Source organism: Salmo trutta, chromosome 24 (assembly GCF_901001165.1).
Source record: "Salmo trutta chromosome 24, fSalTru1.1, whole genome shotgun sequence".
Taxonomy (NCBI): domain Eukaryota; kingdom Metazoa; phylum Chordata; class Actinopteri; order Salmoniformes; family Salmonidae; genus Salmo; species Salmo trutta.
The window spans coordinates 19745969-19770197 of NC_042980.1; the positions used below are offsets into that span (position 1 = coordinate 19745969).

Below are 24229 nucleotides of genomic sequence, written 5' to 3' on the forward strand. Positions count from 1 at the left end.
TGAAAGAGTCGCCTTACCTTGATACTTAACTTAGATACTGTCATTAACTTGGTTCTTCAATAATTCTGCATAATACTTATTGGATGCGCATTTGGTGTCCAGCAATTTTTCTGAATGACAGTCAAATGACGAAGTGAGTTTAGTGAGGAATGTCCAGAATATTTTGGCATCTCATTTGTTATACTGGTGAAGACAGCTGTTCCTGGATCCCTAGAGAACTGATGTTGATCATCTGTCTGCTTGATTTACAGCAGGGTCTGGTTAGATTTGACAGAAAAACAGCAAGTTAATGAGTTCATATTTTCATATGTTTTTTGTGCCTCGGATTGGACACCGAGTCTACTGTGCGCAATTGGGTAGGATCGAGTATTGCGCAACACCTAATGCGTTTCCTATTAATTATTGTGGATTTAATGACTACAAATGACATCGCCTAGTGTGCTTTATTCACAATATGACCTGGTAATAAAATAACAAATACATGTTTTCCATGTTACACCTGCAATTTTAAACAAGGGGCTTGAAGTAGCCTACTTGAATTTGGAGCTCAGAAATTCAATTATTGGAATAAGCCTACCTTGAAAATCTGACATTTCCTCAATTTGGTGCTTGAAAAGTTATTTTTGCAGCCAATTTATAAGTTCTCCTGCTCCCTTATAATTATCTGTGATTTAATTTCTTATCATATTTTGTGAGAGATGTGGCCACTTGTTTGTTTCCTGCCGCTTCAATTGAATGGTGTTGCGCTATTCTGTTGCGGTTAAACCGCGTGCAGTAATTATGAGGATGATAACACTTAATGCTGGCTTCAACTTGGCTTTCCATGCAAATCCTGTTTTTGGTCACTCATTTTAAAAACATTGGCATTGGCAAGGCCAAAACAATTCATTATTCTTAGTGTTAATGGCCTACTTTTTTTTACATTTTGCATGCATTTTGTGGGGAGGGCAGTTTCTATATCAGGCCCTATATGTAAAGGTCTATGAATTATACAATTGTATAACATTGAGGTCCTTAAATTACAATTTAAGTGCTTGAAAAAGTCCCTGAAAGTCCTTGAATTTGACTTGCCAATGTCTGTATGAGCCCTGCTTAATGGATGTGTTCCTAGGCCTATGTTGTGTAGGTGTGGACCATTTTGCATGTATTCACTTTTAGTCCTCTAAGTACGCATGTGGAACTGCATGAAAATGCGTTTTATTTTGTTTCAAACTTTTTTGAAACGTTTATCCCAATGTTACACATCGGCCCCATTATTTATAGAAAGACCCTTAAACATCATACCTGACTAATTTTGATGTTCTTTCTCGTATTATTTCCCAGGAGCCAACAAGCCCCAAGAGTAAGTACTTTTTTTTTTTAAATCCAGAACTGAATATTGGGAATGGGCACTGATCAGTGAGTAGTCTCTTCCTCTAGCTGTTTGTTATGAATATCTCTTCTGTCGTTGTAAGACCTGACTCATCTCAGTGTGATAAACATGACACACACACACACAGAGTGAGAGACGCGCGCACGCGCACACACAAACTATCAGAGTTCTTCACACAGAGTCTGTATCCCTCTGGTGTGTAACCACCTCCAGGCTTGCGTTGGGAGGCTTTATCTCTCCTGTGTGCTGGGGGAGGCGAGCACTGGTTATCATCACAACCACACATCGTATAGAGGGAGGACTGCGAGAAGAAGTTCTTGCTCTTTGTACAGTGTGTGATCAGTGTGCATTGTTTTATTCCCAAGATTTCTTTGTGTGTGTGCTGCTGTGCTCTTTCAGGAAGTAACCTTTTTACATAGCAACAGCAATAAAGCATTTGGAGTGAAATGTATATATGTAGAAGCCTGTCTGTTAGTTTTACTCCAATTATTTTATTTATTTAACCTTTATTTAACTAGGCAAGTCAGTTAAGGACAAATTCTTATTTACAAAGATGGCCTAACCCGGATGACGCTGGGTCAATTGTGCGCCGCCCTATGGGACTCCCAATCACGGCCAGTTGTGATACAGCCTGGAATCGAACCAGGGTCTGTAATGAGATGCACTGCCTTAGACCGCTGTGCTACTCGAGAACACCCAAATTATTACTATTAGGGAAGGGTGGTAGGGTTAGGGGAAAATAATAAAGAAAAAAAAAATACATATATATATATATATATAGTTGAAGTTCACATTAACTTAGGTTGGAGTCATTAACTTGTTTTTCAACCACTCCACCAATTTCTTGTTAACATACTATAGTTTTGGCAAGTCGGTTAGGACATCTACTTTGTGCATGACACGTAATTTTTCTAACAGTTGTTTACAGACATATTATTTCACTGTATCACAATTCCAGTTGGGCAGAAGTTTACATACACTAAGTTGACTGTGCCTTTAAACAGCTTGGAAAATTCCAGAAAATGATGTCATGGCTTTAGAAGCTTCTGATATGCTATTTGACATCATTTGAGTCAATTGGAGATCTACCTGTGGATGTATTTCAAGGCCTGCCTTCAAACTCACTGCCTCTTTGCTTGACGACATGGGAAAATCAAAAGAAATTAGCCAAGACCTCAGGGAAAAAAATTGTAGACCTCCACAAGTCTGGTTCATCCTTGGGAGCAATTTCCAAACACCTGAAGGTACCACGTTCATCTGTACAAACAATAGTACGCAAGTATAAACACCATGAGACCATGCAGCCGTCATACCGCTCAGGAAGGATCTCCTAGAGATTAATGTACTTTTGTACAAAAAGTGCAAATCAATCCCAGAACAACAGCAAAGGACCTTGTGAAGATGCTGGAGGAAACCGGTACAAAAGTATCTATATCTACAGTAAAATGAGTCCTATATTGACATAACCTGAAAGGCCGCTCAGCAAGGAAGAAGCCACTGCTCCAAAACCGCCACAAAAAAGCCAGACTGCGGTTTGCAACTGCACATGGGGAGAAAGATCGTGTTTTTTGGAGAAATGTCCTCTGGTCTAATGAAACAAAAATAGAACTGTTTGGCCATAATGACCATCATTATGTTTGGAGGAAAAAGGGGGAGGCTTGCAAGCCGAAGAACACCATCCCAACCGTGAAGCATGGGGGTGGCAGCATCATGTTGTGGAGGTGCTTTGCTGCAGGAGGGACTGGTGCACTTCACAAAATAGATAGCATCATGAAGGAGGAAAATGATGTGGATATATTGAAGCAACATCTCAAGACATCAGTCAGGAAGTTCAAGCTTGGTTGCAAATGGGTCTTCAAAATGGACAATGACCCCAAGTATACTTCCACATTTGTGGCAAAATGGCTTAAGGACAACAAAGTCAAGGTATTGTAGTGGCCATCACAAAGCCCTGACCTCAATCCCATAGAAAATGTGTGGGCAGAACTGAAAAGGCGTGTCTGAGCAAGGAGGCCTACAAACCTGACTCAGTTACACCAGCTCTGTCATGGGGAATGGGTCAAAATTCACCCAACTTATTGTGAGAAGCTTGTGGAAGGCTACCTGAAACGTTTGACCCAAGTTAAACAATTTTAAAGGCAATGCTACCAAATACTAATTGAGTGTATGTAAACTTCTGACCCACTGGGATTGTGATGAAAGAAATAAAAGCTGAAATAAATCATTCTCTCTACTATTATTCTGACATTTCACTTTCTTAAAATGAAGTGGTGATCCTAACTGACCTAAGACAGGGAATTTTTACTAGGATTAAATGTCAGGAATTGGGAAACTGAGTTTAAATGTATTTGGCTATGGTAAACTTCCGACTTCAACTGTGTGTGTGTGTGTGTGTATGGGGGATTGGCAATGATGCAGACAATTACATTCATAGAAGCCACCATATATGCAGTGTTGAAAGTTGATATCTTCCCCCCCAAAAGAAAAGCATTGGGAATATGTCATGGAGGGAAGGGGTAGGCCTGATTTATAGAACACAATCAGCCTGACATCCTCATCTCACCATTCGTCATGTTATCATGCATCAGGGTTATACAGTGCCTTCAGAAAGTATTCAGACCTTGACTTTTTCCACATTTTGTTACGTTACAGCCTTATTCTGAGATGGATTAAATAAAAACAATTCCTCAGCAATCTACACAATTCCCCATAATGACAAACTAAAAGAAGTTTTTGGGAAATGTTGCACATAAAAAAAATATAAGTATTCAGTCCCTTTGATATGAGACTCGAAATTGAGCTCAGGTGCTTCCTGTTTTCATTGTTCAAACTTGAAATGTTTCTAAAACTTGATTGGAGTCCACCTGTGGTAAATTCAATTGATTGGACATGATTTGTAAAGGCACACACCTGTCTATATAAGGTCCAATAGCAAAAACCAAGAGGTCTAAGGAATTGTCCGTAGAGCTCTGAGACAGGATTGTGTCAAGGCACAAATCTGGGGAAGTGTACCAGCAAGGAAGGTCCCCAAGAAAAGTGACCTCCATCATTCTTAAATGGAAGAAGTTTGGAACCACCAAGACTCTTCCTAGAGCTTGCCACCAGGCCAAACTGAGCAATCGGGGGAGAAGGGCCTTGGTCAGGGAACCCGATGGTCACTCTGACAGAGCTTCAGAGTTCCTTTTGTGGAGATGGGAGAAACTTCCAGAAGGACAATCAGGCCTATATGGTAGAGTGGCCAGACAGAAGCCACTCCTCAGTAAAAGGTACATGATAGCCCACTTGGAGTATGCCAAAAGGCATCTAAAGGACTCTCAGACCATAAGAAACAAGATTCTCTGGTCTGATGAAACCAAGATTGAACTCTTTTGCCTGAATTCCAAGCGTCACGTCTGGAGGAAACCATCTTACATTACTCATCTCATATGCGTATACTGTATCTTATACCATCTATTGCATCTTGCCTTTTCCGCTCGGTCATCGCTCATCGTTACATTTATATGTACGTATTCTTATTCCATCCCTTTGGATTTGTGTGTAGTTGTTGTGGAATTGTTAGATATAGAAGCACAAGCATTTTGCTACACTCACATTAACATCTGCTAACCAAATTTGTGACCAATAAATTTGATTCGATTTTTTTAAAACCTGGCACCATCCCTACGGTGAGGCGTGGTGACAGCATCATGCTGTGGGGATGTTTTTTCAGCGGCAGGGACTGGGAGACTAGTCAAGATTGAGGGAAAGATGAGCGGTGCAATGTACAGAGAGATCCTTGATTAAAAACCTGCTCCAGAGTGCTCAGGACCTCAAACTGGGGCGAAGGTTCGCCTTCCAGCAGGACAACGACCCTAAGCACACAGCCAGGACAACGCAGGAGTAGCTTCGGGACAAGTCTCAATGTCCTTGAGTGTCCCAGCCAGAGCACCGACTTGACCCGATCGAACATCTCTGGAGAGACCTGAAAATAGCTGTGCAGAGACCCTCCCCATCCAACCTGACAGAGTTTAAGAGGATCTGCAGGGAAGAATGGGAGAAACTCCCCAAATACAGGTGTGCTAAGCTTGTAGCGTCATACCCAAGAAGACTCGAGGCTGTAATCCCTGGTGCATAAACAAAGTACTGAGTAAAGGGTCTGAACACTTATGGAAATGTTTTTTTATTTTAAAATATAAATTAGGAAATATTTCTAGCAACCTGTTTTTGCTTTGTCATTATGGGGTATTGGGGGGGGGGGGACAATTTAATCAGTTTTAGAATGCTGTAACCTAACAATGTGGAATAAGTCAAGGGGCCAGAATACTTTCCAAAGGCACTGTATCATGTGACAATTACATAGTAGTTAGTTAGCAATGATGTCATGACTGTGTGATTGATAATGCTCACTTCACGTTGATTGTCATGTCGACGAGTGATTAATCAAAGGCATAGCGTTCTGCGACATTGCATGCCAAAAACATGGGTCCTCCATAGCAGCCTTGACATGGCAGCCATGTCTTATAGTGAAAGAAAAGTGTGATTTTCTTCAAGCTTATATCAACATAAGCTCTTAAGGCTGAAAGGTCAAAGGGTTACACTGTTAAAACAATATGTCCATTGACTGTTTTAGTGAATGCGCTCTCTTGTCTCCCACCTCTCTCCTCTCTTTACCAGTCACAACAATGGAGTGAACCCCAACAAAGACACTAAGGTATGTTGCGTTCCTTTAACCCGACTGAGACTAGTGGCAAAGAGCTGGTTTCCCAAACACATTAAGCCTGGTCTTGGACTAGGTAGCACTTTCTATGGAGACGTTTCTATGAAATGCTTTTTATTCTAGAACGAGGCATAATCTGTGTCTGGGAAATTGGCCTTTAGACTCCCACCCATGATCCAGTGTCCTAACCCCTGTCCCTCTGTTTCTCCCCCAGCCCCTCCACATCAGAAGCCCCTGGTCTCTTCCTGTGGTCAGCCCTGCTCCCTCAGTCTCCACCAGCAGCCCCATGGAAATCGAAACCCTCCCCAGGAGTCCTGGCGGTGGCCAATCGGAGAAGAGGTGAGCCACTCGCTGTTCTAATGCCATAAGAGCGTTAAGCTGCCTAATCTGTCCATCCTGCTGTCACTTGGTAGTGCGTGGTTGACACGGAGGCAGCATCCCAAGTCACACCCTATTCCTATATAGTGCACTACTTTTCATCAGGGCCCTTTTTTTCTGTCACATGCAGTGAAATGTTGTTTTACTGGGTCAGCCATAGTAGTATGGTGCCCCTGAAGCAAATTAGGGTTAAGTGCCTTGCTCAAGGGCACATCAGTAGGGTTTTCACCTTATCGGCTCAGATATTCGAACCAGCGACCTTTCGGTTACCCAAAAGTAGAGAGAATAGGGTGCCATTTGGGATGCACATGAAGGCTCTGCCTAGTGCCTGCTCTGCTCTGGGACCGCTAGTGACCAGACACATACCTGGGCCGTGTTCATTAGGCAACAATTGGAAGAAATTGGACTGCGACAGGAGTGGGACTACCTGGACTTGTTCAATAAGAAACAAACTTTTTTGTTTTCACTTGAAAAATGTTTTGAAACGTTTTCCATTGCATGCCCTAATGGACATGACCCTGGCTGCACTATGCACATCCTGGAGCTCTCAGGAAGTAGGGTGGTGGTGGTTTTGTGTGTGAGTGTATGTATGGGGTACAGTGAGTGACTAGAATGTGAATGGTGTGCATGTTTGGCAGTTTGCTCTGACACTGGGCAGATGGCTAGTGGTGGTAGTCCTGCTACTGCTGCATTGCTGGTGGCCGTGGCCCCCGCTGGCTTGGCAACAACAAACTCTTTCTTCTAAGAAATATCTCAACCCTTTCCTCAACCCCCCTCTCTCTTCTCTTCTAAACTTTATCCCCAGAGGATTACTGTGCAATGAAAGGGGGTCTGCTTTAACTTCCTGAAATGTATGCATTTCCTGTATTTGGTTTACTTTGAAGCTGTTCTCTTTTAGGTAAAATCAACATTTTAAAGCTCTACTTTTTGTTCTAGTATGATGATGATGTACTGAAACCAAACAGGCCTTTTCTTAAGGCAAGGTATGTACCCTCCAAGTTATCTGTAGATTTGCTTCATCCAATCAATTTCTCTGGGCCTTGTGGGTCCTATGATTCAGGACTGGTGACTGTCTCTCCTGCGGTAAACAAATAATTTTCCATCCATGGTAATGGTTGCTCTCTCTGCATTGATCCTCTCTTCAATACCAACCCAATCAGTGTAGACATCAGCTATGCCAATATTCTGGTGGGCTTTTTCCATGACCACCACTTGTTGTGGTCTACTAATGCTACTGTACACTCCTCCTCCTCCCTCTTTGTAAGTGAAATTAAATTTTGCTCCCCGCTATTGTCTCAATACCTGGCTGAGATACACTACATGACCAAAAATATGTGGGTACCTGCTCATCAAATATGTAATTCCAAAATCATGGGCATTAATATGGAGTTGTGTTTAGTGAGTCCTCCAGATCAGAGGCAGTAGGGATGACCAGGGATGTTCTCTGTTTAGTGAGTCCTGCAGGTCAGAGGCAGTAGGGATGACCAGGGATGTTCTCTGTTTAGTGAGTCCTCCAGGTCAGAGGCAGTAGGGATGACCAGGGATGTTCGGTTGATAAGTGCTTGAATATGACTATTTTCCTGTCCTGCTAAGTATTCAAAATGTTACGAGTACTTTTGGATGTCAAGGAAAATGTATGGAGTAAAACGTACAATATTTACTTAAGGAATGTAGTAAAGTAAAAGTAGTCAAAAATATAAAAATACAGATACCCCAAAAAAGACTTAAGTACAAATACTTTAAAGTAATAACTTAAGTACTTTATACCACTGCTCTTCTGGGAAGGCTTTCCACTAGATGTTAGAAAAGTGTTGTGGGGACTTGCATCCATTCAGCCACGAGCGTTAGTGAGGTCCAGCACTGATGTTGGGAGATTAGGCCTGGCTCACTGTCGGCGTTCCAGATTCATCCGTCGGACTGCCAGATGGTGAAGCGTGATTCATCACTCCAGAGAACGCGTTTCCACTGCTCCAGAGTCCAATGGCGGTGAGCTTTACACCATTCCAGCCGACACTTGGCATTACGCATGGTGATCTTCGGCTTGTGTACGGCTGCTCGGCCTCCCTAGTCATACGAGGAAGGTTAATGATAAACAGACTTCATTGCTTTGTTAATGCAGTACTTTAGACTAGTTGTTGCCGGTGTATTGTCCTCTGCCACAGAAACAAGTCTAAGATTGGAATATAGCAACGACTGAGGAAAGATAAAAATGTTAGCCCCGGCCTATAAAAGCTTAATTCTTTGTGCATATTTCATGACTCTGACCAAACAAGTGTGAAGCGCTCGTTGTCAGCAGGCGATTAGAATTTAAGAAAGTTTACTGAAGGCCAGGAGATCTCTTCAGAATCACTTCCAAGGCACTGAGACGATCAGGTCAGGTGGTGGAAACTGAAATCCTCCTGTGATCTAGGCTAATTCACCATCAGTGGTAACTAGCAGGCCTAACGTCAGTTCTGTGTACATGCATGTAGCCTACAGTGCCTTAGGAAAGTATTCAGACCCCTTTGGCTTTTTTCCCCCCTCATCAATCTACACACAATAACCCATAATCACATTTACATAAGTATTCAGACCCTTTACTCAGTACTTTGTTGAAGCACCTTTGGCAGCATTTGCAGCATTGAGTCTTCTTGGGTATGACGCTACAAGCTTGTCACACCTGTTTTTGAGGAGTTTCTCTCATTCCTCTCTGCAGATCCTCTCAAGCTCTGTCAGGTTGGAATGGGAGTGTAGCTGCACAGCTATTTTCAGGTCTCTCCACAGATGTTCGATTAGGTTCAAATTCGGGCTCTGGCTGGGCTACTCAAGGACATTCCGAGACTTGTTTTCCGAAAGCCACTACAACCGTTATCTTGGCTGTGTGCTTAAAGTTGTTATCCTGTTGGAATGTGAACCTTCGCCCTAGTCTGAGGGCCTGAGCGCTCTGGAGCAGGTTTTCACCAAGGATCTCTCTGTACTTTGCTCTGTTCATCTTTCCCTCGATCATGACTAGTTTCCAGTCAATGCCGCTGAAAAACATCCCCACAGCATTATGCTGCCACCACCATGCTTCACCGTAGGGATAGTGCCAGGTTTCCTCCAGACGTGACACTTCCCATTCAAGCCAAAGAGCTCAATATTGGCGTCATCATACAAGATAATCTTGTTTCTCATGGTCTGAAAGTCTTTCGGTGCCTTTTGGCAAACTCCAAGCGGGCTGTTATGTGCCTTTTTACTGAGGAGTGGCTTCTGTCTGGCAACTCTACCATAAAGGCCTGATTTGATTGTCCTTCTGGAAGGTTCTCCACATAGGCACTCTGGAGCTCTGTCAGAGTGACCATCGGGTTCTTGGTCACCTCCCTGACCAAGGCCCTTCTCTCCCGATTGCTCAGTTTGGCCGGACAGCCAGCTCCAGGAAGAGTCTAGGTGGTTCCATACTTCTTCCATTTAAGAATGATGGGGGCCACTGTGTTCTTGGGGACCTTCAATGCTGCAGAAATGTTTTGGTACCCTTCCCCAGATCTGTGCCTCGACACAATCCTGTCTCTGAGCTCTACGGACAATTCCTTCGACCTCATGGCTTGGTTTTTGCACTGTCAACTGTGGGACTTAATATAGACAGGTGTGTGCCTTTCCAAATCATGTCCAATCAATTTAATTTACCACAGGTGGACTCCAAAATGAAGGATGATCAATGGAAACAGGATGCACCTGAGCTAAATTTCCAGTATCAGAGCAAAGGGTCTGAATACTTATGTAAATAAGGTATGTTTTTTTTATTTGTAATAATTTGCCAACATTTCTAAACTTGTTTTCACTTTGTCATTTATGGGGTATTTGTAAATTGATAAGAAAATTATAATTGAATCCATTTTAGAATAAGGCTGTACGATGAAGGGGAGATGGCTTAAAGAAGGATTTTTAAGCATTGAGAAAATGGAGACATGGATGGTGTATGTGTGCCTTTCAGAGGGTGACTGGGCAAGACAAAGTATTTCAATGTATTTGAACGAGGTATGGTGGTAGGTGCCAGGCGCACCGGTTTGTCAAGAACTGCAACGCTGCTGCGGCTTTCAGGCTCAACATATTCCCAGTTTCCCTTGCAAGTCAGTTAAGCTATTTTCAGGTCCCTCCACAGATGACTTGCTTAGTTAAATAAAAAAAACATGACACAACTGTGGGAGTTAGCATGGACCAGTGTCCTGTGGAACGCTTTCAACACCTTGTAGAGTCCACGCTCTGACGAATTGAGGCTGTTCTGAGGGCAAAATGGGGGTGCTACTCAATATTAGGTAGGTGTTCTTAATGTTTTGTACACTCAGTGTATGTATATGTAGCTTATTTATACCTCTGACTGAAGCAAGGTTTTCAAGGGGATTGTACAGTAAGGAGATTCATAAATGCTTTTTAGTGGATACTAAGTATCAGAATTGAAGGATTTTAGATCAGTCAGTGAAATGATTTAGTGGTATGCTATACCTTCAATTGAATGTGTCCTAACAGCAGCTGTGGCCGTAGCACAGTGGAAGGTGGGGAATTCAAATGAGGCAGTGATTTGGCTGGAGCTCTGACGTAACGATGCAGCTGATCATGTGAATCGACCAGGACCGGAGCACAGCCTTTAAGGACTGGTATCGTGACTAATGTGTTTAATGATAAGGGTTTCAGAGGTCAGAATTTTTTTCAGGGGGTTTTGTTCCTTCCTGAAATTTTGATAATTTCTTGTATTGATTCATATTGAGAATTTGTTTGTTCACTTACTGGCAATTAAGTAGACCTGCCAGACACATTCCTTACGTTCTTTGCTGACTGCTTAGCGCTCCTGGCTTTACTTTGGAAGGTATTCAAGATAATGTTGTTGAGGATTCACAAGTAAGTAATTCGATGTAGGAAAGGGCCTGTGTTCAGTTTTCAAGCCCTAAGAAATGGAATCTTACAGAAGCATAGGAGTTGCGATGAATTTGGTCATTGTTAAATTCCCCTCCTCACCCCAACCGGTGGTTGATTCGGCATACTACCCTCAATTGAGCCTTTTCTCTCACCCTCAATTCACCTGCACCGCCCACTCACTCATCTGCCTGCTTTTCCACTAACCTAACCAATGCATGACAACTGCTTCAGCATGCAGCACAGCAAGCACATTTGTAGCTTGCTAGCTACAGTAGCTCCACGCTTGCTTAAGCCTGGTTTTAGTTTATTTAATGTCAAACTGTCCAACATGTCTCTTATGTCATCTTCATCTGAGTCCCCAACTGTTTTCCTGTTACCTCTCTGACCTCAGTTTCCCACTCAGTTATACACACCTCATCATCCACCTTCTATAGAAGTACTGGAAACACATGTTACCAATTCAAACCCCTAACATAAGCATGGTTAATATAGCACCACTGGCATGCATTTATTTAGCGTCTCTAGAGGTTAGCCTAATGTCTGGGTATTAAAAATGTAGTATTTCCCCATTTTTGAGTTGACTGAAGTGCTTGTTAAGTGGCATGAGAAACGCTGTCCGCTCACATTGAGTTTGTAAAACTGTCCACATTGGTAGAGATGTTTTCTGTCATTTGATATGCAGTGCTTCCATACCACTGACCTAGTTATGTAGGTAACGCACTCTAAAGAATGAGAAGATGAATCATATCTCCTATAGATCATAATGGAGTGATATGTCACAATATCATGGTTGTGAAGGATGTAGGGTCTTTCTGTTAATTTCAGTCTTTTCAACAGCAATGGTGACCATGTCATTGTTTCCAAAGTCATTCTCAGTGCTGTCGTAATACTATAATGTATAGGAAGGCTAGCTTCAGGACAGCCAGTTGACCTCTGCCTTGTACTTCATCACATAGTTTGCAGAAAGAATAGTCACACAGAGTCACTGAACACCTAGTACAGCAAGGCAGGTTAAGTCCTATTCTGTACGTTCTGCTATATTTCTCCTCCCTCTCTATTCCACACTCCTTTTTGACTTTTACATTCCTCCCATCTTGTGTTAACCGTGCTATACCTCCTCACCCTCTTTTCCTTCAACTTTCTGTCCAGGCCGCTCCCCCCTCTCACCACCCAATGCTGACCCTCTCCTTCTCCTCCTGGAGGTGGGTGGGCGGACACCACTGGACCTTATCACAACCTTTCCCCTGTCTCACTAGGACCCTAGCCTAATCTTCAACAAGAAACAGACCAGACAGAGCTCTCTGGCTCTGCGCTCAGGTGACGCCACACTACCTGGATTTGTTCACTCCCCCGTATACCACCTCCTCACTCAACCACTGAAACTGAAATGCATCACACCCCTCCCCAGTGAAACTGTCCAGGGCTGGCAAGAAAGATTGACAATAACCAGCCTGTTGACAAGAGCCAAGAGGAGAGAGCATGAACCCACTGGACCGCTGTTCTGTTCCATTATAGACAGACATCCATCTCTCTGAAGAATGACTTTATATTATCCAGGGATATTAAATGTTCCTTTTTGGCCTTTACTGCCCCAAGCAGTTGGTGTTATCTGTTCTATTCCATATGGTTGTCTTTGTCAGGTCTTAATCATCCAAATATTTGATTCAACCCACATTTTGTGAGTGATTTTTATCTATGTTTGTACGTTTTATGGATCTGCACACGTTTCTAATGTTGTCTGAATCTTGCCTTTTCTGTGTTGAATTAATGCACAAATTCTGAATACAGATAGATGGAATAAAAACTTCTAATCGTGTATTGTTAGTTCCTAGATGGTTAATTTTAATGTTCTCTAGTATTTCTATATGTTGACACTACTGGTACTTTCACAGCTCTACCAATGAAGATTTATTTTAAATTAGCTTCCTGTTTACATTGTCATGTGACCAAATATTGTCTCTGTATTGTACTTTATTGAGACCTTTTGATAATGAACAGCATTTTTTTTTTTTTTTTTTTTAAAGAGCCCAACTCCACTTGTGAGTAGGCAGTTTATGGTTTCAGTGTACACATTTTTACGCTTATTTATAATTTTTCTAGAGGTAGTGAGTGCTGTTTGGCTGAAATATATTTACGCTGGTCCCTGTGGGCTAATTATAAGCAGCAGGCAGCATGTTCTTTACCATGAGGGAGGGAGGGTGTCTCCTCCTAAGAAAACTGAAACCAGTTGTATCAAAGCCTCTTCCAGCCTGTAATCTCACTGCAGTCACTTATGGAATGTGACTCACTAGCTAGTACACCTCCCCCACTCTATACTCCCGCTACCCCTCCTACACAACTCTCATGCCTGTCTCCTTTCCCTCCCAAACTGTGAGAGATTTGTATGAATGAGGCCCATGTCATCTAACATGATGCCTGGTGTGTCAGGTCTACAGGTCTTAAGGCAGTATGTGTGGTAATATTCTTCTCAGCATTCATCAGGTCTTTGTCCTCCGGCTGCAGCCGAGTGTAAGCTACAGTATACCCTACCGGAGTTTAGCAACAAAAGTTTCATGTCACAATTCCAGGCCTTCTTTGATGGAGGGAACATGCTATTTTGTAATTCCCATACAGTGTATTCTTACCTGCGCTGATTTGAGGGCTGATCAAGCAACTGTTGAGTTACAATCGTAGTTATGGATATGGGGGCATTTCTTTCGTCCATGTTTACTTGAGTAGGATCCAGGGTGCTGAGCCTCATGCACTGTCAGTATGACAAACTCTTCAGTCTGTCTTCCAGTGTGTTCAGGTAAGTCATTCTCATGTTTAGGCCCTGAGTTTTTTTCCCTGCTCAGTCACATGGCCAGGAAAAACCTCTGTCCCCTACATGTTGGTGTATCAGTGTGTGTCTCTGTCTATCCTCATGTCCTGCCCTCCTCTCCCCCCTGCAGCATGCCACTGCCCCTCGTAGCTGATCTGCTGGAGACGTGCGTCGATGATGTCATCCGGACACCTGTTCCCATGGCGACAGCAGGCCTGCCTGAGGAGGCGGGGCCAAGCATGGCAGCCTCCGCCTCCAGCCTCACGGCAGACGACGCAGTCTCTCTTGCTGGTGAGCTTACACACTGACCGACCGACAACAGTCATGCAAATATTAGGCTTACTGTCGGTAACCGTAGTAACAACCTCTATTAAAAAGTACTCCTCCTTGCAAATGAAGTTGTGTTCGGTAAGGTTGTGTAATGTTAAAAAGAGAACTGCCTTACAAATATCCTACCTACCAAAGCCATCTTTAGTAATGGGAGGCTAAGTACACCAAAAACATTCAAAACATTTTTCTCAGTGTTATTAAAAGTTAGGAATGGGACTGAAGTGTTTTCAATAGTTAGATTTTCTCTGTGTGCTCCACAAGGATTGGTGTTGGTATGTGTGCAGTGAGTAAATACTGTGTTTCTCCCACAGAGGCGGCAGCACGGCTGAAGCAGCTGGAACTGGACAGTGCCCCTGTCCCTTCCAGAGCTAACGTCAACCTCAACATGAACAACCAGGTCAGTGCACTGAGCTGGGTGTGGGAGAGGGAAAGAGCAAATGGAAGGGCGGATATATTCTGCATGCCCTCTGTGCTCAAATACGCAGAGACATGCATACTGGGTACATACACTCTTGGACTCATGCACACACATTACCGGGAACACACACCACACTCTAAAGGGGACAAAGCCTGCTTAATGTCACATTGTAACGTATGGGAACGGGAGCCGAGAGCTGCATGGACAGTCTCTGGTGGGAGTGGGACAGTTTGTCAAAACAACAGCATATGTGATATTTGATTTCGTAGGTAAGGGCAGGGGGTTTGCCTCTAGTTTGAGTTTCTCTGGGACCCTAATGGGTTCCATATGCTGAGGCAAACAGTAGGTCACTATGACAAGCTAATGTATAGAAACGATGTCAGACAGGGAGCACCCCAGCAGGGTGTGAGTGGGGCTGGGTATGGGCTGGGGTGGCGAGCCATTGTATGGCAAGGGGGCCACAGTGTATCTGACTGCTCATAACAAAGCTATTGGTAATTTAGCGATGTTTACTAAAGCGTGACATTTCCTCGTGTGTATATTAGATAGGTATGGCTAGTTTTAGGTATTCATTTTCTGAAATAGTTGCCGCCCCAATGTGGAAGGTCAGACAAGATGTTAAGCCCCAACTTCCTGCCTCTGACTTCTCATCTGTAAGGTTACTATGTTTATTTCTCCAGAGGGAGGTGGAAGGCAAAGGAGACCTTTTGTTTATTTATTTAACCTTTATTTAACTAGGAAAGTCAGTGAAGAACAAATTCTTATTTACAATGATGGCCTAGGAACAGTGGGTTAACTGCCTTGTTCAGGGGCAGAACAACCTTTCGGTTACCGGCCCAACGCTTTAACCACTAGGCTACCTGCCAACATAACTACAACCTTTCCATTGTCCGTCCGTGTGTTTGTCTGCGCGTTTTGTGTGCATGTGATTTCCCCCCCCCCCAGGAGGACGTGGTGAAGCTCACAGAGAAGTGTCTGAACAGTGTGGGCAGCAGCCCTGTGCTCGCTCCTCTGCGCCCCCCAGAGGACCTGAAGAGCAACATCCTTAAAGCTCAGGCAGAGGCTGCCCTCAAGGTACTTTACTGGACTCTAGCACCCCGTCTGTGGACACTCAGAAATGATCTTGGGTCAACAACGAAATTGCATAGAGATGCATTGGATTCTTAGATGTAAATGAGGGTGTGTTGTATAAGTACTGTAAACCCTAAGATTTTGGATACAGGTGCAATTTTATCTTTGAAGGACACGCAACCAGGAATATTGATTCTTCTAGCCCTCTCCTCAATGTACTGATGTTCTGTATGTTGTAGGGATCACTGGAGGAGCACGTTGTGATCGGGGACAAGAACACCAACCTACAGGAAGCATCAGCCAGGTGAGTGAGGTCACAGAAATGGAGTACCCTTATATTCCTTGTCTCGACCCTTCACACACATGTGCAGTGTTTCACTCCACCTCATGCATTAAGAGCATTGGACGACCAGACTTTATTGTACATTATTTGATGAGAAAGGAAACCCCCATCTTGGAATGATGGGTGGCAGGTAGCCTAGCAGTTAAGAACTTTGGCCCAGTATGAAAGGTTACTGGTCGAATTCCAGAGCCACCTAGGGGGATATCTGTGCCCTTGAGCAAAGCACTTTACCCCAGTCACTCTGGATAAGAGAGTCTGCTTAATGGCTAAAATGTAAATGGGATGTCCCTGAGCTACCCCAACACTCCACAGCCAGCCTCAGCCAATCAGAACCTCCCTGCCGCTCAAGTCCATTAGCGGCTAGAATATTAATGAAGACTCTTAGCATAATTCTGTTATGACAATAATCCCTGAATCAACAGCTCTTTCCCAGGGGATGACCACTTATCTGTGGGGCGGGACTCTTGTTGTTGATAGACAGTAGTGGTTCTCGCAGCAGCTATTCTAAAGTGATTTTGTATAGAGGTGAAGATTATAGGCTGACCACACCGCTCGCGTCGCGTGTGCAAGCGTTGCAAAATCAATTTAAAAATCTATTATTATTCAATTATTGCACCCACACTGCTCGCGCGCGTCAACGAGCGTCTGCGTTGCCAAGGGCTAAAATAGAACTCCTTTCTATTTCTGACGCAGATCGCGCTGCAAGTCCTGCCTCTCCCATCTCATTGGTTTACAGAAGCAGGTACCCATGTGCCGCCATCTCATTGGTTATACCCACGTGGGTGATTGAAAGACGAAATGTTTTGCTGGTTGTCATGGTAATACTATGAAAGTGTAGATGCCAATCACCATTTAAGTTCAAAGATGAAAAAGCCTGGAAGGAGGAGAGATGACTAGAAACGATTCAGTTGGCCGTTTTATGTGTGGCTTAATTGTCGGAGTAGAGGACCTTGTGCATTTCAGGTAAAATAACAACTCAATGTTTATATCGCAGGACAAATTAGCTAACAACAGCAAGCTAGCTAAATAGGACAAATAATAGACAAATAATAGACAAATTAGCAAGTGCAAGCTAACTAGCTAAATTGCCATAAATGTTTAATGGTTTTCGACCTGTCCCCAAATTAATGTAATTGGTTTAGAGTTTGTTTTGATATTTTAACCTGCGTGTCGTGATCGCGTTTGGTGTAGGGGCCAAAATAAATGTAAGCACGATGGCGCACGCGCGCAGCCGGTTTGGGTTCCGTTAGTCTGAAAGAGCTCAAACCTAACACTTTAAAGCAAACAATGTGCACAACAACAATAATTGATGCAGCTTGTGTGTACAGTGTGACTCACCAAACTGAAACTGTCACTCGCATTGAAAATCTCAAATAGCCTATACAAACAGGGAATGTTGAATGTTAGGCTGAGTGTTGGTGTGGTGTAGATCTCTCCAAATGTCCACTGCTCGTCTGTCCCAGGCTGAAGGTGCGTAGTGGGCGTATGGGCAGCAACTCGTCCCTGTCTCTGACTGGACGTCCTGAGAGACATGAGTCATGGGACCTGCTCAAACCCACACTGCTGACCAATGCTGGGGCCAGGTGAGACTGCCATTTCAAAGTTTTGTAGTTTTTTTTGTGTGTGTTCTTGTTTAATTCTTCTTGAAGTGCCTTTGATGGTTCCTATGGGATGCTAATCGCCCTGTGTAAAATGATGTATGCATATGAGATGGAGGGAGGGAGGGAGTGGGCCACCTGTCCCGGGAATAAGGTTCCACGAGGCAGCCTCAGGACTACAGCTCCATCTGAGAGAATCATTTGAGGAGATATACTGTATATTACCTCTTAGTTTCTAGTAGTGTTAAACAGTACTCGAGGTCTGGAGTGGGGAAACACGGTGGTAAGCTACTAGGCTATACGTCGCAGAACTCAAGACAAAGCCGTTGTTTTTACACAGCTCTCTGCTGCCGTCTAGAGGAGCATGGGAGTCATGTGTGCCCATGTCACATGACTAAATTCTGCCTTGATACATGTCTTAGGGGTGTGCATCTGTCCCTTTTCAAGACGATTTGTATGTAGATACATGGGCTCCGATACGTTTTAGTTTGTAACCATCGTGTTTGTGAGAGTCTTTCCATGGAGGGGTCATAATGGTTTCTAGGCCAAACCGTTCGATTATGTGAGAATGATTTTCAGGATGTCTCATGGTCTGTCAAACATTCTAGCTCTGTCACCTTTCACCGCAGATGCGGAGGTGCGACATCGACCGATGCAGTGGATTAAGAGGCATCCAATGCAACAAAACAAAAAAACTGGATATCTCTAGCTTAATCTGCCAGATTTTAATGGGGATTGTTTAATATGCTTATTAGATTTCCGCGGGGCGTGGACAAATCGACTCTAGGAGGTTAAGTGTTTGAGCTAGTAATGTATCCATATGTATCGTTTACAAAGTAGCTATGACATAGCTAGGGTTGCGAAACTAGCAGTACATTTTCATAGTTACTGGTATCTTCAGTCATTTTGGCAATTAACAGCAAATATATGGCAGTTATGATAACTTTGCTAAGTTATACTTGAATAACTTTAAAATGTAGTATTCATTTTGTATGTCCATGAGTTTCTAGTAGATAGACCATATGGTTCAAGAGAAAATAGCCTACTAGTAATTAATGACTAAAGCATTTAATCAACAATGCCATTATTTTCTATTACTCTGCAACTCTTCCAGCTATTGACTTTTTTCACAACTGCCACCAGTTTGACGCCAAAACATTGACATTAAACGTAAAATAAATGTGTACTATATATATATATATATATAGATAGATAGATAGATAGATAGATAGATAGATAGATAGATATGGATATATATATGGATATTTTATGCTGAAACCCTCATTAAACACCAATGGTATTCACTAAGATGGTTTATTTGTTTTACAGCTTTGTCGTTCTGTTTTATTTCAATAATCTTATTTAATTTTCATATGTTTTACACACAGAGGGCCAGAGATAATTAGACACCTGCGATAATCTGTAGTATCCAAAAAGGTCACTAGATGTCATTTTATGAACTTCTAAATAAACCTTTAAAGTTACCAGAGTTCTGAACGTTTCCAGTTATACCCTCCTTTTGCAGCGCTAGACATAGCCAATGAATATATAGCAAAACTTTGGATTTCACACCTATCTCAAAATTAAATGGTATTGACCGTTTGGAAGTTTTTTTGCGGAACTGCTTTTCTCCTTCCGCAATGCAGTGTGCCTCGCAAAGCCGAATTGCTGTCCTCGTTCTGAAATGATTAACTTGACCCTGTATATCTAATAATGACCATCACAAAATCAATTGTAAGCCCTGTTCAGTTGGTATAGCAAGATGAGTTGTCTCCAGCAGCTTGCTTTTAATCTGGTAAAACACCATTTTCAACAGCAGATAGTTAACAATAACCTAGCAAATGACATGTCACTACTAATAAAGCCTAATATCGCACAAACCATTTTAGCATTTGAATGTTGGAAGTGCCATGCAGATGTGCAAGATCAGGAACGGGCCACCTAGCTCGTATTGGTCAGCGCGTGAAGCTGTTTGACTAGGCTGCTGATATTGCCTGGGGTTGTTCGTCATGCAATAGGACTTGCAGATCAATGACTGTCAACACAGTTTCAGGCTTAGTTTGACACTGAAGGAGAGGATGCATCAGGAGTCACAAAAGATGAGATGTATTTTCAAAAGGTAGAAAGAAGGTAATATGAGCAAAACACATTGAATCGTGATTCGTTAAGTTTTGAGTTGATTTTCTAACAGACGCATGCTACATTTTTGATCGGTTTGGGGTTCACGGACCGATGCACGCCTATCTTAAAGATTTGAATCGCCGGACGGATGCGTATCGGTGAATCGTTACGTCCGTGTCTTTGCATATTAAGCACATGTCAGGATTTTGTTTCCATTGAAAATGTGCATGTTAGCCTTGCAATTTCAGTACCTCATCAAACCCTAAAGGAATGAAAAACGCTTATCCATCTGTCTTGTCTCTCTGTTCTCTTCAGTGTTGAGATGTTGGCTGCGGATCTCATGCCGTCAGCAACCATGATGGCTGCTGAAATACTTAACGAAGGACTGCCATCAAAGGTTTCCAATTTAAGCTGTGTTTTGCTTTACCAGTTTCTCGCTTGCGTTGCATATAGCAAAATACATCTGAATGCACAGAAATAATTGTATGCCATTTGTGTGAATGTGTGAGCTGTTAACATAGCCGTTGGCTTGTCGCTACGCAGGCCAAACCAGAGGAGCTGGAGATGCCCACCCTGCCACTGCTGCCGGTCGCGCTGAGTGATAACCTGATAGATTTCTCAGACCCAACCCCAGTAGTAAGTCTCTAGACCCCATCTGCCATAAAATAACCCTCGCTGTCTCATGTTTTAGCTACTGTAGCTGAATGCTGTTGTCCACAACAGTCAAGACCTAATAATAAACCCGTGTCTTAAGATTTCTACCACAATTGAGTTCATAGGCCTGCAGTATGTTGACAGGTGTGGTGCTTTGAGTGTAACTCTTGAACGTGGATCTCTTGTAGTTACCACCAGCACCAGTGCAATCTAAGTCCATGATATCACCTCGCTGGATCGTCCCTGCTGCGGTGAGTGCTAGTGTCCTCTGGGCTTTAGTGCTCCTGTCTGTCTTTAGTCTGTCCATTATGGACAGTCCTCTGGGCCTAAGTATGTCTGTCTTTTAGTCTGTCTGTCCATAGTCCATCCCTCATGTAGAGACTGACCCAGTCCACTTTCCTTCTCCTCCCATTCTAATGCAGCCGCCCACTGCCATCTTTACTAACGGCCTCCTTGACCCCTCTGCCAAGACCACCGCCCCTCTCCAACCTGAAGGGGGGGCTCTTGCCCCAACCCTGCACCCCCATCTGTTCTCTCAAACTCACAATGTGATTGCCACAAGGTAAATCAGTCATGACACGTCATCATCGCTGCCTTGTCCTACTGCTGTTTTGATCATCTCATCTGGACATTGTGTTCATGGTAGCTAGTCTTAGTTGCTATGCGCTTTTGTCACCATGTCATATGCTATGCTTAGTATGCTGTGTAGAGAGTAGACCAAATAATTCCCCTTGTTATTAACAGAAGCTTGTTGTGTTTAACATCCCCGTTGACTTAATTATGTTCCTGATGAACTTCAATATCTTGTTTTAATAACATGGTGAAGGCTAGAGCTCGATTTGATTTTACACTACACCTCTACACAAGTTATAAAGTTTGGTTATACTTCTGAATGAACTCTGTTAGTTAGGATTAATGTTGTGGACTCTAGAAGGTAGTAGGCTTTCTGGGTTTGTCATTTTACAATTATAAAAAAGCAGCGCTCGCGTCAACTATATTGTAGCATTTCACTGTAAGGTCTACACCTGTTGTATTCGGCGCATGTGACAAATAAAATGTGATTTGATTTCTGCTGCATGCAGGTCTCCTGAAACAATATGCATAGGATGATGGATATGCACTTTCTCATTTTGGTTTCTCATTACGTTGTATTCTCTTGCATCCCATTTTACTGGTTAGCAATACAATATTACTGTTCTACTAGAATATTACTATTATACATGACTGTATGTTGTGCACACTGAAAGGTAGGAGTTCCGGGCTTTTCATTTTGTTCTCCTCTCACCAGCATTGCTGCCCAGCTACCCAAGAAGGACGGCACAAAGCCCAAAGGTCTGTTGACCACTGAGCTCTGAGAGGGAATCAGGGGGGCTAGCTTCTGCCCTGCTCACAACAAGTATGTCCTATTCCTGGCGTTCCCAAACTAGTGGGCTACTTCCCACCCTTAACACAAGATTAATATTTTACTGCATTTCCAAAACTGGGGAAAGTTCCTGCCCTAGTGACAACCAGCAACTCCTATGGCATTCCCAAACAATTCCCAAACCAGCTGCAATCATGAAATTGGATTATTGGAATTCCTTCTCTCACTACATTCCAGTTTCGAGAAGTATTTATTCTTTTATTTTAATTTTTTTACTCAGTATGTTAGTACTTCAGTTGTAACTGGTCCTCTCATAAGCATTCCTAATTACCTACACAGTGCACACACAGTTCTTTTAGATATGTTTATAGCAGGAAGGGACTGCAATAAATGCTGAGCGCTAAGGAAGAGGACAAAGCAAAGATGACCATGTCTGACTGGACTCTTTGAGACAATTTTTTGACACCCTTTAGCATTGGGTACATTCCTGTGTTCAGCACACCATCTCCACGCAGCCCATTCAGGTAGATGATCTGTCAACCTGAGGCTGCCTACCTGGAGGAAGAACCACTGTATCGAAGAATCTAGCCTCATCACTGTACCTCAAACCGCTGAATTAAATTGGAGCACTGGACCTAGACTCTTAATAGGATGGGCAATGACTTTCTACTGACATTTTACTATTTTAATTTTATTGTGTCCTGTTCTTTTTTCCCCTTTGCTTTTTTAAGTGAGTTGTATTGATCAAGCGCCAGCATTTAGTGTTCAGTTAGGACCTGGCTTTCACTAGAATGTTCTGATCCAGATTATGACTCCATCATCTGTGGATGACAACGTCAATCTGTAGCATGCAGGTATGAATTGAGCCACATCTAAAACGTTATACCTTTTCTATATCCATATAGAAACACTAGCTACGACCTGCCTTATTTAGCTAGCTCAATGTGAAATTCTGATTTGTGTAACTTTATACAACAAGGAACTACTACTAATACTACTATTACTCCTGTGTCTAGGCCTATACTTACTCTTCTTTTTTGTGTTACTGTATACTGTATGTGATGGTCACTTCTCATCATGTAGTCTTGACACTGTTTCTGGCTGTGGTCATCAATGACTCAGGCCTATTTCCCGTGTCAGCCTATCACAAACTGGCGCTCCATTGGTTCTTTTCCAGACTAACCCAATCACATCGATCTCTGGCGGCACGAATCAGTCAGTCAACTGTATTATTGACTCACATAAATGTATTTCTGGTATCAGACTTTCTATATGTTGCCTCAGCAGACGGTAGATCAGAAGTAGATATTTTGCGAGACTGTGCAGTAGAGGTAAAAGCAGAAGGATTTATTTTAAATACTGCTAATTTGAATACGTGAACTGTGAGCTATTAACACCCATCTCAACAGAAAAGTCTTGAACATCACGTTTATTACATTTTTTGTGAAGTTTCAGAATAATTGATGGTTTCTTCTTGATTATGTTTTCGCTGGAATACTTAAAAGAACCGCTAAGCTTTGTAATACTCTCTCTCTCTATTGGCTGTATCATGAGTTATCTCAACTGATTTGCCTGGCAAGAACATTCTGTGTCATATAAATGATTTCTATCTGCATCAGAAATTGTAGAGGGAGTGATTGACCAACATGAGTGGTCTGTGTACCTACTTAATAACTTTTTTTTTTTTGCCTCTGTATCTGAGATGAGACTTTTCTTAGTTAGAAATTATACTTCACCATGTAAGTGCAATTTTGCTGTAGCTCTTCTACGTTAATTTATTCCTCTTTTTGTAAGAGCACCCTTATTCACACTGTATTTAAGTGTATTGTAGATGTAAAAATTGCTCTAGATATTGTCACCACACCAATTTGTATCATGTACATTGATCATTACTTTTGAAGGATATGTAGACTATTAAGCCAGTAGCAATTTTGTACAATGTAGTAAATTCTTCAAGTAAAAAAGTATTCAAAACAAGTGTGGATTCTTCCAATTAATATATCTGGGCTTTGTCTCTACTACTATAAATAAAACATGTGAATCATATGTCCATCAGCATCAATTGGAACTGTTTATTGGTACTGCAGAGCTGTAATTCTGTGTTAGAACACTAGAGGACAACATTAGGTGATGTTGGACTCTGCCGTTTTATTATCAGCCCTGTCTGTTTTGTGCTCTGGTTTAACACCACACTTCATTTGACCCATGGGATTGGT

The 24229-nt window shown here is 42.6% G+C and overlaps 1 protein-coding gene across 7 annotated transcripts in view; it reads left to right on the forward strand.

Annotated features, from left to right (window-relative positions):
- The window catches only part of LOC115160874 (band 4.1-like protein 5), a 47518-nt gene extending 23455 nt beyond the window's left edge, over positions 1–24063 (forward strand). For 6 of the 7 annotated variants that reach the window (XM_029711365.1, XM_029711366.1, XM_029711368.1 and 3 more), the window contains 13 exons: positions 1324–1342; positions 6026–6062; positions 6283–6407; positions 14246–14406; positions 14757–14842; positions 15809–15937; positions 16174–16238; positions 17741–17860; positions 20312–20393; positions 20540–20632; positions 20839–20901; positions 21073–21212; positions 21939–24063. In XM_029711365.1, coding sequence (XP_029567225.1) covers positions 1324–1342; positions 6026–6062; positions 6283–6407; positions 14246–14406; positions 14757–14842; positions 15809–15937; positions 16174–16238; positions 17741–17860; positions 20312–20393; positions 20540–20632; positions 20839–20901; positions 21073–21212; positions 21939–22005 — 1187 coding nt within the window. In that variant the 3' untranslated portion in view covers positions 22006–24063. The remainder of the gene's footprint in view (positions 1–1323; positions 1343–6025; positions 6063–6282; positions 6408–14245; positions 14407–14756; positions 14843–15808; positions 15938–16173; positions 16239–17740; positions 17861–20311; positions 20394–20539; positions 20633–20838; positions 20902–21072; positions 21213–21938) is intronic. The other variant, XM_029711372.1, reaches the window with a different exon arrangement.
- Positions 24064–24229: the final 166 nt, after the last annotated feature.